The sequence below is a fragment of the Caretta caretta genome, chromosome 18, assembly GCF_965140235.1.
Source record: "Caretta caretta isolate rCarCar2 chromosome 18, rCarCar1.hap1, whole genome shotgun sequence".
Lineage (NCBI taxonomy): Eukaryota > Metazoa > Chordata > Testudines > Cheloniidae > Caretta > Caretta caretta.
Genome location: NC_134223.1, coordinates 3,623,975 through 3,636,840, shown reverse-complemented (window position 1 = coordinate 3,636,840; position 12,866 = coordinate 3,623,975). Strand labels below are relative to the sequence as shown.

Below are 12,866 nucleotides of genomic sequence, written 5' to 3'. Positions count from 1 at the left end.
AGTTGTTTGGCAGCACTCCCAATTATCTGTGGCTGATGGGTGTTGAGCACCCATTCATTTTTTTTTCCATGGGTGCTCAAGCCCCAGACACCCACAGGGTCGGCGCCTCTGACCAGGATTAGAACAGCAGGAGGGTACAGGGCAGAGCAGATGCGCTTTGGCAGAGCTCGGGAGGAGTGGTGAGTTTTCTCCATGGCTGGCTGCATGAGGCCTGTTTCCAGAGCCGAGTTGTTCTTTCCTGAAGGCAGCACTAGTTTCTATGGCAGAGGGAGCTGCAGTGACTTCCCCCTTGTTCAGATCTCCCTCTCTCCTGGCAAACTAGTGACCAGAGGCATCTCCACTCTGACCCCCTTTCCTCTGTCTAATTGCTCTGTGGGTTAGATTAGCTCCTGGGTGTCCCGACTCCTGTTCCCTCTTCTCTGAAGCTCTGGGCACTCTCTGCTCTGACATACCAGGACCTGCAGGCCCCAGCCTCCCCCAGTCCAGCCTCAGCTCCTTATTTAACTTTCCTTCCCTCAGCATGGGGGTGAAGATTTGTGCTTGTGAAGGTTCAGGACTGGAAATACCAGAAATACCAGAAACTGAAGTCGTCTCTTTTTAGGCAGCCACAGCACAAACCGACCAACATGATCCTACTATTAACCTCGATTAACTTGGAGGTGATTCAGTCCCACGCTGGCTGGGTCCTCACCAGCCACTGCCGCCCAGGCCAGATTACAGCCTTGGCCACCAGAGTCTGAGCTGCGACCACCAAAGTTGCTCCCCTTTGTCTGACCAGTCAGTTGTGAGCAAGGGCCCGAGAGGTGAAGGGCAGATCTCTGTTCACAATAGTATTCTCCAGCCGCCATTGAAGTGACCCTGGGGCCTTTTGCCCTGAGCTTCCAAGTAGCACAGCCTGGACTTTAAATGCTGATCCCTTCAGTCAGCACATGTTCTGAGACAGAAGGGCCTGTTATGTCCCAGCTGCCTTGGCTTCAGAGCATGGCAGGAGCCAGGGAATTGGGTGTTGCATGATTTAATTGATGACCACTAAACCCACAATCCTCACACACATGCAGAGAGATGCTATCCGTGAGAGAGAGAGAGAGAGACACAGACCTGGGCACACCCCTTATATGCACCTTTGCAAAGCTCCCTCTTCTTTTGCAGCTTTGCTGTAGCTCTGCTTTCACACAGGCCAGTCTTTGCTGGCACAGCCAGCTGGCCAGCCGAAACCTGGCCATGTGTCCTGCATGTTTGCTCTCTCCCCCATAGAGGTTTGAAGTTCTCAAACAACTGCTTCCTCAATGTGAAGTAACCACTCTGGTAACCGTAAAAAGCAGCATGAAAGGGGCTCTGTCTCCAGCTGACGGAGGGATAGGGTTCTGAGAGTGGGGCAGGGTTCTAGAGCAGAGCAATGTGAGAAGGATTTTGTAGGTGGGTTGTGGGGATGGGGTGTGCAGGCTATTCTACTTAGAGCTGTTAAGGCAGAGGGAAGCTTCTTAGGCTCCAGGGGCAGCTCGATGTGGGATTCAGTCTGGAAGGAAATGGTTTGGGTGTGAGGGCTCTAGGTGAGGATGGAGGTTGGATTCTGGTTGAGATGCAGTCAGTGCAGGGGTGGGTGGAGGGTAGGCAGTGGTGGGCCTGATGTTCTAGGCCTGTCTGGGGGCTTGGCTAGACCTTGCAAAGCTAGAGCATCCTCAGGGTTGATCTGACTTGCCCATGGGCTTGCATATGTCATGTTAGCTGGACCATAGCAGTGCTTCAAAAAGCCCTTGGCTGGGATGATTTAGTTGGTGTTGGTCCTGCTTTGAGCAGGGATTTGGACTAGATGACCTCCTGAGATCTCTTCCAACCCTAATCTTCTATGATTCAACTCAGCTCCCAGAACTTCCTTTACAGCATGGGCTGGAAGGGGATTTTACCAGAGCTATTCTGGCAAGGAGCCCCATTATGGCACTTTTTCATTCTATAGGGGAAGAGATCCACTGCCTGATTATTATTTATTTGTACTGTCATAGCAGCTAAGTGTCTCAATCATGGACCAAGACTCCTTGTGCTAGACACTGTATGAAGGCCCCTTTTGCACTGCTCCTTAGTTCAGTGGAGAACTGGGCCCTGGAGGTTCTGTGAGACTGTTTAGGGTGTGAGTCTGCTTGGGGCTGCTCTCGAAGGGCTGTTGGGGACAGGTTGGTGGGGTTGTTCTGTTTGATCTCCTCTGGGAGACTGGGTACAAAGGGCTGGGGAGAGTTTTCACCATTTTAATGGTATTCCCCTTCGCTTTGATTCTCACAGTCAACTTAAGCTGGTTTAATTGTTTGCTTCAACTGCCTGGGCCCCAAACAACAGGTTCCAAATTATTAGTAATAAAAATTAGTTGTAGTATGAAGTTGAATTTATTGGGACTGCATCAGGGTCTCCAGCTATAGGGTTTTCTGTGCAGGGCTTTGGCTGCAGGCATCTGTGAGCAGGAATGATCTGTGCTGGGTTGCTGTGTGAGGGGCTCTGGGGGGGTTCTCTGCCCTAGACTTGGGGTGAGAGGGGAGAGGTCTGCATACAACGGCTGGGGGGGGGGGGGGCGGGGGACTCAGGATCCATGGCTCTCAGTGCTCGGTTCTGCATGGTGTATGTATTGGGTATGTGCAGAGATTTCTGCCCATAGGTTCAGGGTATAGGCATGCAACATATATGGCCTTGTGTGACAGGGGACCTGTAGGTAGGTTCTAGGTACAAGTATTCTGGATGGGGCATGTGATGATAGGAGGTTCTGAGTGCCAGGCTTTTGGATTGGGAGGAGCTGATTGCCGGGATCTCTGTCTGGTAGGTAGCATGCAGGGCTCCTCTGTGCCACACAACTGCATGTGGCAGGGGAGGGTCTGGATCAGGCAGTGGCGTCAGTCTGACAGAGACATGCATGAGTGTGTGGGCATGGACATCTCTGATTGGAAGGGGAGCTGCCCTCTACTGTGCGTGTGAATTTGCAAACGATTCCCCACTGCAACTTTTGTCATTCCAGGGACACGGGAAGCAGCTTTTGTGTATGCTATCTCCTCCGCGGGGGTGGCCTTCGCAGTGACGCGAGCCTGCAGCAGTGGAGAGCTGGAGAAGTGTGGCTGTGATCGGACTGTGCATGGTGTCAGTCCTCAGGGTAAGTCCTTACAGGAGTACGATATGGGCAAGTAAGAGTAGAGGTGCCAGACGGTCACTAGAGGCCTTCTCTAGGCTAAGCACAGGATTGCACAAGATCCACTGGCCCTTGCCCGCCAGCTAGAGAAGAGAGAGGAAGAATAAGGACAAAGGAACAAAAGGGATCCCTGCCCCAATCACTCCGTGCATGTCCCTTTCGGAGGGGACGGGTGGGCAGGTCACCCATTTGTCTGGCTGTTTGGGCACACAAAGGCTTCTAGGCAGCTTCCACATTTTGAAATGACCTTGGATGGTTTTCTCTTGAGAGGGTCGCCGCCCCATGGCCCAGTGCTCCAGGTGTGCCTGGGTAAAGCACTCCTGCTGCATTGCCTGAGTGTGTGCCTACCACATTGCCAGTTGTTCGCTCTGTCTGGGTACAGCATGGTGCCCCCTGGGAGAATCCCTACATACTGCTGAACACACTCCCAAGCCCTGCAGGTGCCTTTAGTCTGAGTGACTCCTCTGCCCTGCAGGGCAATCACAGTACATATGCTCACTGCTGTGCTAGTGTTCTGTGTGAGTCTACACGGAGTGCTCACCGCACAGCCATCAGAGTCCAGGGACCAGTGGGACTTAGGGGAAGGTACAGCCCAGCAGGCAGCATGGCAGGCCAGCCGCACAGGAGATAAAAATCCGATATTAGCTTCATGCCGCAGGTTACGGCTTCACAGTTCACCTCCGAGAAATATTTTTCCTATGTTTCCAAAGAGCTCCAGCAATTTTGGGGTGTGTGTTGCTTATTTCCTTTCTCTAGAAGGTCCTAGATGGCAGAGTCCTAGTTCTAGAGCTGCTCTTTGCCATAGCAGCTCTGGCACATGAAGTCCTTTCACTAGACACTGGAGGCAGCTGTCCAGTGTGAACTCAAAGAAACAGACCTTTGCAGGGAGAAACAGGAAGTGGCCAGCTCCTCTGTAGCTAGACTGTGGGGATTGGAGAGGGAGAGGACAGGCCAAAGAGCCAACTGATTGTCCTGTCCTCCAGCTCTGCCTCACCCTCATTTCTGCTGCAAATCACTCTTTCCAATCCCTGCTGTGCTTTAGGCTTCCAGTGGTCTGGCTGTTCTGATAACATCGCCTACGGAGTGGCCTTCTCACAGTCGTTCGTTGATGTCCGGGAGAGAAGCAAAGGCGCCTCCTCCAGCAGGGCGCTCATGAATCTCCATAATAATGAGGCTGGAAGGAAGGTAATAGCTCTTCAGAACACCAGGGCAGCTGCCAGACTTGAGCCGGTGGCCAGTGCCCAAGCTCCATTCCCCTTCATCTGATAGTACTAATGGCTCCAGCACTTCATTGCTCACTGTCATGTCTCTTCACCTCAAGCAGGCACCTCCATTCACTGTTGCGCTAGGTCACACTTACATCACACTTCCTGGTCTTACTGCCATACTGCCTGGTGTGTACTAATGGGTCTCGGTGAGCGTGCCTCCTGCAGGCAGCTGATAGCTCTCTTCTTTGTGTGCTCTTTCAGGCTATCCTAAACAACATGCGGGTAGAGTGCAAATGCCATGGTGTGTCAGGCTCGTGCGAGGTGAAGACCTGTTGGAAAGCAATGCCTCCCTTCCGCAAAGTGGGCAACATGTTAAAGGAGAAATTTGATGGGGCCACAGAAGTTGAGCAGAGAAAGATCGGCTCCACCAAAGTCCTGGTGCCAAAAAACTCCCAGTTCAAACCACACACAGATGAGGACCTGGTCTACCTGGACTCCAGCCCTGACTTCTGTGACCATGACCTAAAGAATGGGGTCCTGGGGACCAGCGGCCGGCAGTGCAACAAGACTTCCAAAGCTATCGATGGCTGTGAGCTTATGTGCTGCGGGAGGGGCTTTCACACGGACGAAGTGGAGGTGGTGGAAAGGTGCAGTTGCAAGTTCCACTGGTGCTGCTTTGTCAAGTGTAAACAGTGCCACCGAGTGGCAGAAATGCACACGTGCCGGTGATGCCGGGATGGGCGCTCCCATCAGTCCCCTCTGGAGCTGACCCTTCCTCTCCCCTGCTGGTTGCACCGGGACTGGAGGAGGGGATCCAGACACCTCAAGGAGAGGGTTGTGTAAAGAGACACCGAGTGCAGGAGAAAGATATTTAAAGGTCCAAAAGTGATGGTTGTATTTTCGCTTGCTTTATTTATTGCCGAAGCCAGAACCCTCCTGAACTGCATGTGCTGGAAGGGTCGCACATGCGCTCGATGCTGCTGCTGGGCTGGGGCCAGGCAAGGGACCTTTGTGGTGCTTGTCCCCAAGTACCTGCCTCCGTCAGACGAACTCCCACTGACTGACCAAAGGAGCGTTTCGGTCCGCGTAGATTTTAAACTGAAACGAAACTTAGCGTTAGGCACTTTTATATTGGTCTTTTATATTACAGCTACTTCAGCCTAAAAACAAACCGCAGGCCTGGCCTGAGGCTCCTGGAGTCTTTGTTCTCATATTGGCTTGTTCTGTACCACATGCCAGTAGAAGAGAGAGGACAGAGCCAGCGGAGCATCCCAAGCTGCCCTGGGTGTTGTGCTAGAACCAGGAACTCTGCTGCTGAGCTGCTGGGACCAGCGGATTCTGCAGATCAGAGATCTTTGTGCAGAAGTTAAAATGTGGGGAAGGACAAAACTAGTGGTATGGTTCCTGTTGGTGTTTCTTCCTGTTGTTCTGTGGTAGGGTTCTCCCTTTGGGTCTAAGCCACTGGAAGGGGTGAGGGGTGCTGTCCACCACAGAAGCAGGAGTCTGGAGAACAGAGACCCAACTGCACAGAAACTACTTCATCTACGGTGGAATCTGCTTCACCAACAGCCCCCCTGGTGCCAATATCCAGTCTTGCTGTTCAGCTCCAACCGCCCTGGGAGGCTGACGGCCTGTCATCTCTTCCCATTCCCAGCTGATGCCTGTTGTGGTAGCAGCCTCTTACTTAGAAATAAAAGAAAAAATAATCGTGCTGATGAGTAAGTCCATGAGTGCTTCCCAGGCCCCCCCACCCTCCCCATATCCTTCACCCACAGCAAAGCCCTGAGCCCGACCTCTCCAATACTATTGCAAGCTTCAGTCCAGGCCTTGCATGTTTCCTGCCACCGCTCCCCCACCCAGTCCACTGCAATCGTGGTGCCTCCTGGGCTCCTGACCTCAGATGTAAGAGCTCCTCTGGCTGCCAGGCCAACCCACGGCCTCCACCCCACATGTACCTGGGGCTGCCTAGAGTAATGGTCCCTTTCATCTTACAGCCTTTGCCTCACTATGGGCTCCTGCCCAGCCTGCTAACCACCCTGGGCTCCTCTCTCCACACCCCTTCCCAGCAAAGCTCAGTCCTGAGCCCAGCCACATCCACCCCTCTCCACGCCCTCTGCTTCACACAGGGCTCTGCTCCTCCTCCACAGCCTTGAAAGCACAGAGGGCTCCTAGCACCACCCCCATCCATTACCCCACAGAGTTCAGGCCTGACCCCAGCAGGTCTGGCTCCTCCCCCCAACCTTTGCCACGGGGCCCTGGCCTGACCCCAGTTGGCCTCCCCTCTGCTGTTCCTTCCAGGGCAGTTTCCCCCACACCCCTGAGATCTGCGCCCCCCCCTCCCCCCAGACATCTGATCCTGAAGCCCATGTGTATCTCCTGGGGTCCCTAGGCACTGCAGCAGAGAAACTGCAGCCTGGACTAATTGTCTGCAAAGCGACCTTGATGCCTCCCAGGTTCTGGGTGCTGCAGGAGCAGCCAGGACCCAGCTAGGCTGGAGCAGCTCCAGGGCTGCTGTGCTGCCAGCCTAGCTGGAGGCAGGCTGCTGCTGCTACACTCTCATACCCTCAGTAAACACTGAGGGCCATGCTGGGGAAAGGATATGGCCCAGCTATCCTGGGGCTATTCTCTGGGGGCTGTTTCTATCCCTTTCCAACATCAGAGCAGCATAATGGAGTCTTATAGGGGTCAGAATCTGCCCCAGCCTTTTAACAGGAAGTCACTTGATTTCTTCAGTTTTTCCAATTGCTGCATCTGAATCAGCCCCGGTCCCAGTGTGCAGGGTCCCAGAGACCTGGCCTCCTCCTTCACTTTCCACGTCTCTGCTCCCCGAGGGGCCCATTCTCCCTGGCCTCTCTGATGAGGACTCTGTGGAAAGAGGAATCTGGATGTGGCCAGAACCATATCCATTCTCAGCCTTTGGCTCGTAGGAGGGTGGAGTGAGTTCCAAGGAGGGGGAAACATTGCTGGAGTTATATTGGCCTTTGCCTACTGCTGTTGTCCGGCCCTAAACACAGGCGCTGCAGAGGGGGTGAGGGGCACTGGGCTATCCTTACTGGCAACCATTTGCTTTATAAACATAATGAAATGAACACTCTGAACACACCAGGAGGCTCAGTTTTTCTTAAGGCAGAGACCTAAATGCTGCTCCTCCCCCCAGCCTTCACCTTGCAGCCACGCTGGCTAATGCACTGTTCAGCTACGTGCTCTCTCCTTCCGCCCAAGACTAGGGTAGTACAGAGCCCTTGCTGCTGCTCGACAGTGTGAAGTATTTGGAGAATTAATAAGCTGTGGGGCACTGAGGGGAGGTGGCACATGAAACAATTTCCTTCTGCATATCACTAGGTGAGAGGGAGACAGTGGAAAACGCAGATTAATCCCCAAAATCACGCCTCCAGGTGAGGGAGAAATCTGCTGTTGGTAGAGACCAAAGCAGGACTCTGACACTTGCTAAGAGTTCCTCTCCTGCTAGCTGAATGGAAAACTCTGTGTGCTGATGGTGCCAACCCTCCATCTCAATGGAGTGTGGCCAGACAGACTGCCGTTCCCGATCCAGAAAAGCCCAGACTCTTCTGCTTGCCCTTGATCCAGTCTCTTTAAGACAGAGACAGAGGGTTAAGAGCTGAATCCATGAAAACCTTAGGCCTATATTTTCCCCTCTTCTTCCCCTTAAACAAGAGAAGAGGGGAAAGGTTAGAGGGACACGCAGACACACATGAAATCCCGTCTGTGCTATGGCAGTGATGGGATGGGGGAGCGGCTGTGGTCGTTGGAAGGACTCCAGACACGGTCCGGCTGGAACTTTTCTGACAACTGACTCGGCACAGCAACAGATGCTCCTCCAGAGGCTGAACTGTGTGCCCAGAATGGGCCCCTGCTCACTCTGCACGCTACACTTCCGCTTTCTGTGCAGTATGGGACAAGAAAGGATCCCGTGGAGTGAAGCCGTGCAGTGGCGCAGAAGATCACTTCTCCCTTCAGCCAACTCCACTGTAACCTCTTGGTATGTCTTGTAATAGCAAATTGCTTCAGTGCTGTGCGGAAGGGCTAAGCAGCAGACTGCAGCTCCACTGCCACCCCCTCTCCAGTAAGTGCAGGCCTCCTAAAGGCAAAGAGGAAACTTCACCTGGTGGACTCAAGCCCCTTCTAACCTGGAATGCACACCTCTTGCACCAGTTCATTCACTCTGATCTAAACAGGAGCAAACCTGCTCTGTCCTGCACTGTGGGAGTGATTTCTGTTCTGCACCACTTTGGTTTACATATGTTATGATATTAAATCACCTTTTGCAGGTATCTGGGTTTTAACTCCCATGTCAAGCTGCTGCCTCAATTCTCTGGGCTCCAGTGTGTTAAGACTGTGAGCTCTCAAGTGCCTTGAAGATTCTTTATACTATTTCCCAGCTAATGCAGTGGGGGCCGCTGACCTCAGGACGTTGGCCAAGTTTTCTGCTCGTTGTCCAGCTAGGCCGAGGGCCAAAGCTGAACAAGTCAATCCAGATCAGTGTGGAGATAATCTCTCTCTGCACAGGGTTTTTTCAAACTGCGATGAAAGCTGATCCCTGGAAATGTCACCCCCGATGTCCCCTGGCTCCGCAGCTCTCTGGCGCTTCTCACAATTGTACGTTTCATCACCAGCACAGCAAAGTTCCCTTTTTCTGATTTTTCTGATTTACTTTGTCTATTAAATTATGATTTTGTGCTAAATTAGCATAGGGTGTTTTCCCCCCTAGTAATGGAGCTGCACTGTGCTATGTAAAACCAGTGCTCTCTGCAAACAGCCCTTCCTGGCTGTTCTGATGTGCTAGGACTCCTGCATTTAGAAAGGGAAGAACTGGTGTGAGTGAGGTCTCAGTGCCTATCTCCTTGAAATGTCTGGGAAGAGGGGCCTTCAGCTGTCACTTGATGAGCATCACCTGGGAGGCCGTGCCTGCGTCTTACCACATTCATATTCTGGAGGTCTGGGAGGATCCTGATTTTCAGGCAGTGGCGGTCTCCTCTTGGTACTCCCATCACAAATGTTCTTTCTGGGTCTCTCATCAGTGCTAACTTGGTTACTGCGATCCCAAGTACATTCACATCCTTCCTGTTGCCAGAGGCACCCCCACACACAAGTACTTTACAAAGGCAGGTGGGTATTATCCCTGCTTTACAGGGGGAGAAACTGAGGCACAGGGAGACAGTGACTTACCCAGAGAGTCACTGCTGCACATGGGAACAGAACCCAGTTATCCTGACTGTTAATCTCCTGTGTTAACCACTAGACAGGCTGCCTGCTCAAGAGGGGCATGTAACTTAAATCTTGGTAACTCTGCACCGTCATGTTGTCAAGAGTGTGGGGATAACCATCAGTTTAAAACAGTCCAACATCCTCAGCCTGCAGACAGGGGTCACAGCTGATGCTTTGCAGATTCTCTGCCCTACTCCCCACCCTTTGTGCTACACAGGCTGGCAAGGGAACCAGAAAAGAAATTCCCTGGGTGTGGAAGAGTCCCCAGCTGGGAGGACAGAGACTGTGTATTTAGCTCTGACATCATCTTGGGGTATGGAGGTGGGGTGGAGGTGGCTGGAGTGTGCAGTGCTCTAGCCGTCTCCACCTGATGCAGTCTCTGGCTCCTCTTGTTTGTGCCGGGGCAGAGATCCAGGGGCCAGAGCTAGTTGCTCATTCTTGACTTCTCCTTTTCTCTTCCCCTGGGGTGCCCTGGAGGGCTGTTGGGGAGGGAAGCCATCCTGTGCTAGTGGCTTCCCTACACTCACCAGAGTTGGCCAAGCTCTGATCCGGCTCTCCCTGAAGCTCCTAGGGCCTGGCAGTGAAGCAGGCAAGGGAGCAGCCAGAGCTGTGCTCCTCCCTCCCCTGCGATGCAGATGGTGGTCGGGGGCAGTGCTGAGCAGTTGTAGCAGGGAAGGGGCAGCAGCTGTTCTGTGCACTCCTGGGCTGCAGGGGTGTTGTTTTGGAGGTGGCACCCCCAGTTTCTTCCTACATCAACAGGGCTGATTCCCAAGTGGCTCAGGGCTTTGCTGTCAGTTCAGAATCAAATGCATATAATCTCTTTAGCACGGTTGTCCCATGGGCCATGAGTTGGAACCCCCGGGTTTGAAGTGAGCACTAAGGCCAGAATTTTCAAAAGGGCTCAGTACTTGCAATCGGGTCCAGATTTTTAAAGGCGCATTGAGTGCTGAGGGCTTGAAAATGCCTTCTTTCTGTGGGCCCCTGGTGTCTGACATCTCCCAGGGTAACAATCTTCCCAGCTCCCCCAAATCCTGAGATTTGGCAATTCCTGTGCTCAGGGGGATTTGAGGAGGCATGTTCCCATAAACCAGAGAACCGGCCCAAGGAGTTACTGCTCCCTGCAGACACCAGGCCACTTAACTCCTTCCCCTGCATGAGTATCTTTGGGCCTCTGTTCAGGAGACATTTGGCACAAAATCCTTGGCTATTTACCAAGGCATAGAACCAACCCTGAGGCCGAGCCCTAGGGCAGTCAGAAGCCATCATTACATGGGATCCTAACACATAGAGAACTAGCCCCAGAGCCGTGTTCTTGTTCTACCTCTCTTCATACAAATGCCTGAGCAACAGCACAGATGAATCCTCCAAAAACCATGGCATTTCTTGAGCCTCAGGCATCTGGGAACAACCGGCTCTGTTATCTGCACACACATGCGGAGCAGCCTGTCAGGGCTCAGATTCTGGCTGTTCCCATGCTCAGCATCTCTGATTGACACTGTCAAATACATACATAACCCTGGAAAGGTGTCAACCCATGCTGCCCCAGGTCTCTGTGTGTCATGGAAATGTAGCTAGAAACCACTTCCCGTGTGTGTTCCCCCATGCCCTTGCCATCTGGCGTGGAAGCTGGGTTGCTGTAGGATATTGGATGCTGCTATCCCAAACTGTGTGGTACTCTATTATTTTTGAATTTTAGTGTCCTATTTTTATACTATATAATTGGCTGTAATGTTTCCATCACATAGTTTGACTCACATTTTGGTGGCATTCACTATAAAAATGATTACTTCTTGCATTCTGGCATCTGTGTGTGGTTTGGTTTTTTTAAGCGTGACCATTGTTGCAGAAATAGAACATCTAACAAATGCAGATTCTGCAGGAAATGGCCTGAGTCCCCTCCTCCTTCACATTGTTCCATGCAGCGTTATTTCTCCTCCTGGAGACTGGCTGACTTCTCTCTTCTCCTATAACCCCTCAGTCTGTCCCACTGGACTCTGTCCTTGCCCACTTCCTGCACGCCTTCCCTGATTCTCCTCATTCCTACTTTCTCTTCCTTATCTGCCTCCTTTCTATCAGCCTTCAAACATGCCACTGCCAACTGCCTGAATTCTTCCCTTGACTCCTATCTAGCTGTGCCACTTATATGGCCCCTATTACCAGAATGCCTGAGCACCTCCCCATCTTTATTTTATTTACCCTCCTAACACGCCCGTGAGATAGGTTCTTATCCCCATTGAGACTATGGGCTGGATCTTTAAAGGTAGTGAGGCATCTGAAGATGCTGATAGGCACCTAGAGGGATTTTCAAAAGCACTTAGGCACCAAGGCACTTTAAAATATCTTTAAAAATCTGGCCCTAGGGCCTTGCCCAAGGTCCCCTAGAGAATCAGTGGCAGAATAGGTCTCTTGAGATCTAGGCAACCACCACCACACTCCATCTTCCTCCTCCTTCCTCTTGCTTTGCAGGCCATTGGTCGCCCACTGAGGCTGCTCTTGTCATGGCCAAGCCTCACTCTTCCTGGCCACATCCATTCCACATGACTTCCAAGTGGCTCATCCTCCTTGTGAATGCCATGCACAATTCTCCTCAGGCTGGCCACCATTCTCCTTTTTTGGAGAAACTAAATAAGCTTCTAATAATTAAATAAATGGTATTTTTTATTGTTTTATTGATTAGGAATTTAATTACTACTCAAATCCTGTCTTCAAACAAAATAAAGCAAATCCCCTTAGGTACTTGGAAAGAGCAAGCTCTGATTGTGCCACATAAGCAGCTCCATAACTTGTGCATGTTCCTTGCTCCCTTGTTGTAACCAATTCGATTATAAGTAAGGCTCTATGTGAATCGCAGGATGATTGTCAAATAATTGTGGCTGAGTTACGGACAAGACATGGAAAATCACGGAATTTCCATGGACCTTTATTAAGTGCAGTAATTGGGAAAAGCCAAAGAAGACCAATTTGTTTAAGAAAAATTTGCTGGACCGATATAAACACTCAAGTATTATGTTATGTCTCCTAATTTTTTTGATAATCAGACATTTTGCTGCAATAATATTACAGTCATTGATGTATAGGGCTGACAGCCCAAGCCGCAGCCGCTGTCAGCTCAGATAGATGGGGTTCTACTGTACTAGTGGAGGGAAAAGTGTGTTACAAACCTCAAAATATATGCAAAATTGTGGACTGTGCAAAGTAAGCTAATTAAAATCAAAATTGCAGTAGAAGCCTAATATTGCGGGATCCACAATAGCACATAATTACATAGG

At 51.5% G+C, this 12,866-nt stretch overlaps 1 protein-coding gene across 1 annotated transcript in view; it reads left to right on the top strand.

The window, feature by feature from the left end:
• WNT4 (Wnt family member 4) overlaps positions 1–11,397 on the top strand; it is a 33,142-nt gene extending 21,745 nt beyond the window's left edge. The window contains exons 3-5 of the mRNA XM_048824916.2: positions 2,996–3,127; positions 4,206–4,348; positions 4,633–11,397. Coding sequence (XP_048680873.1) covers positions 2,996–3,127; positions 4,206–4,348; positions 4,633–5,100 — 743 coding nt within the window. The 3' untranslated portion in view covers positions 5,101–11,397. The remainder of the gene's footprint in view (positions 1–2,995; positions 3,128–4,205; positions 4,349–4,632) is intronic.
• The last annotated feature ends 1,469 nt before the right edge of the window (positions 11,398–12,866 follow it).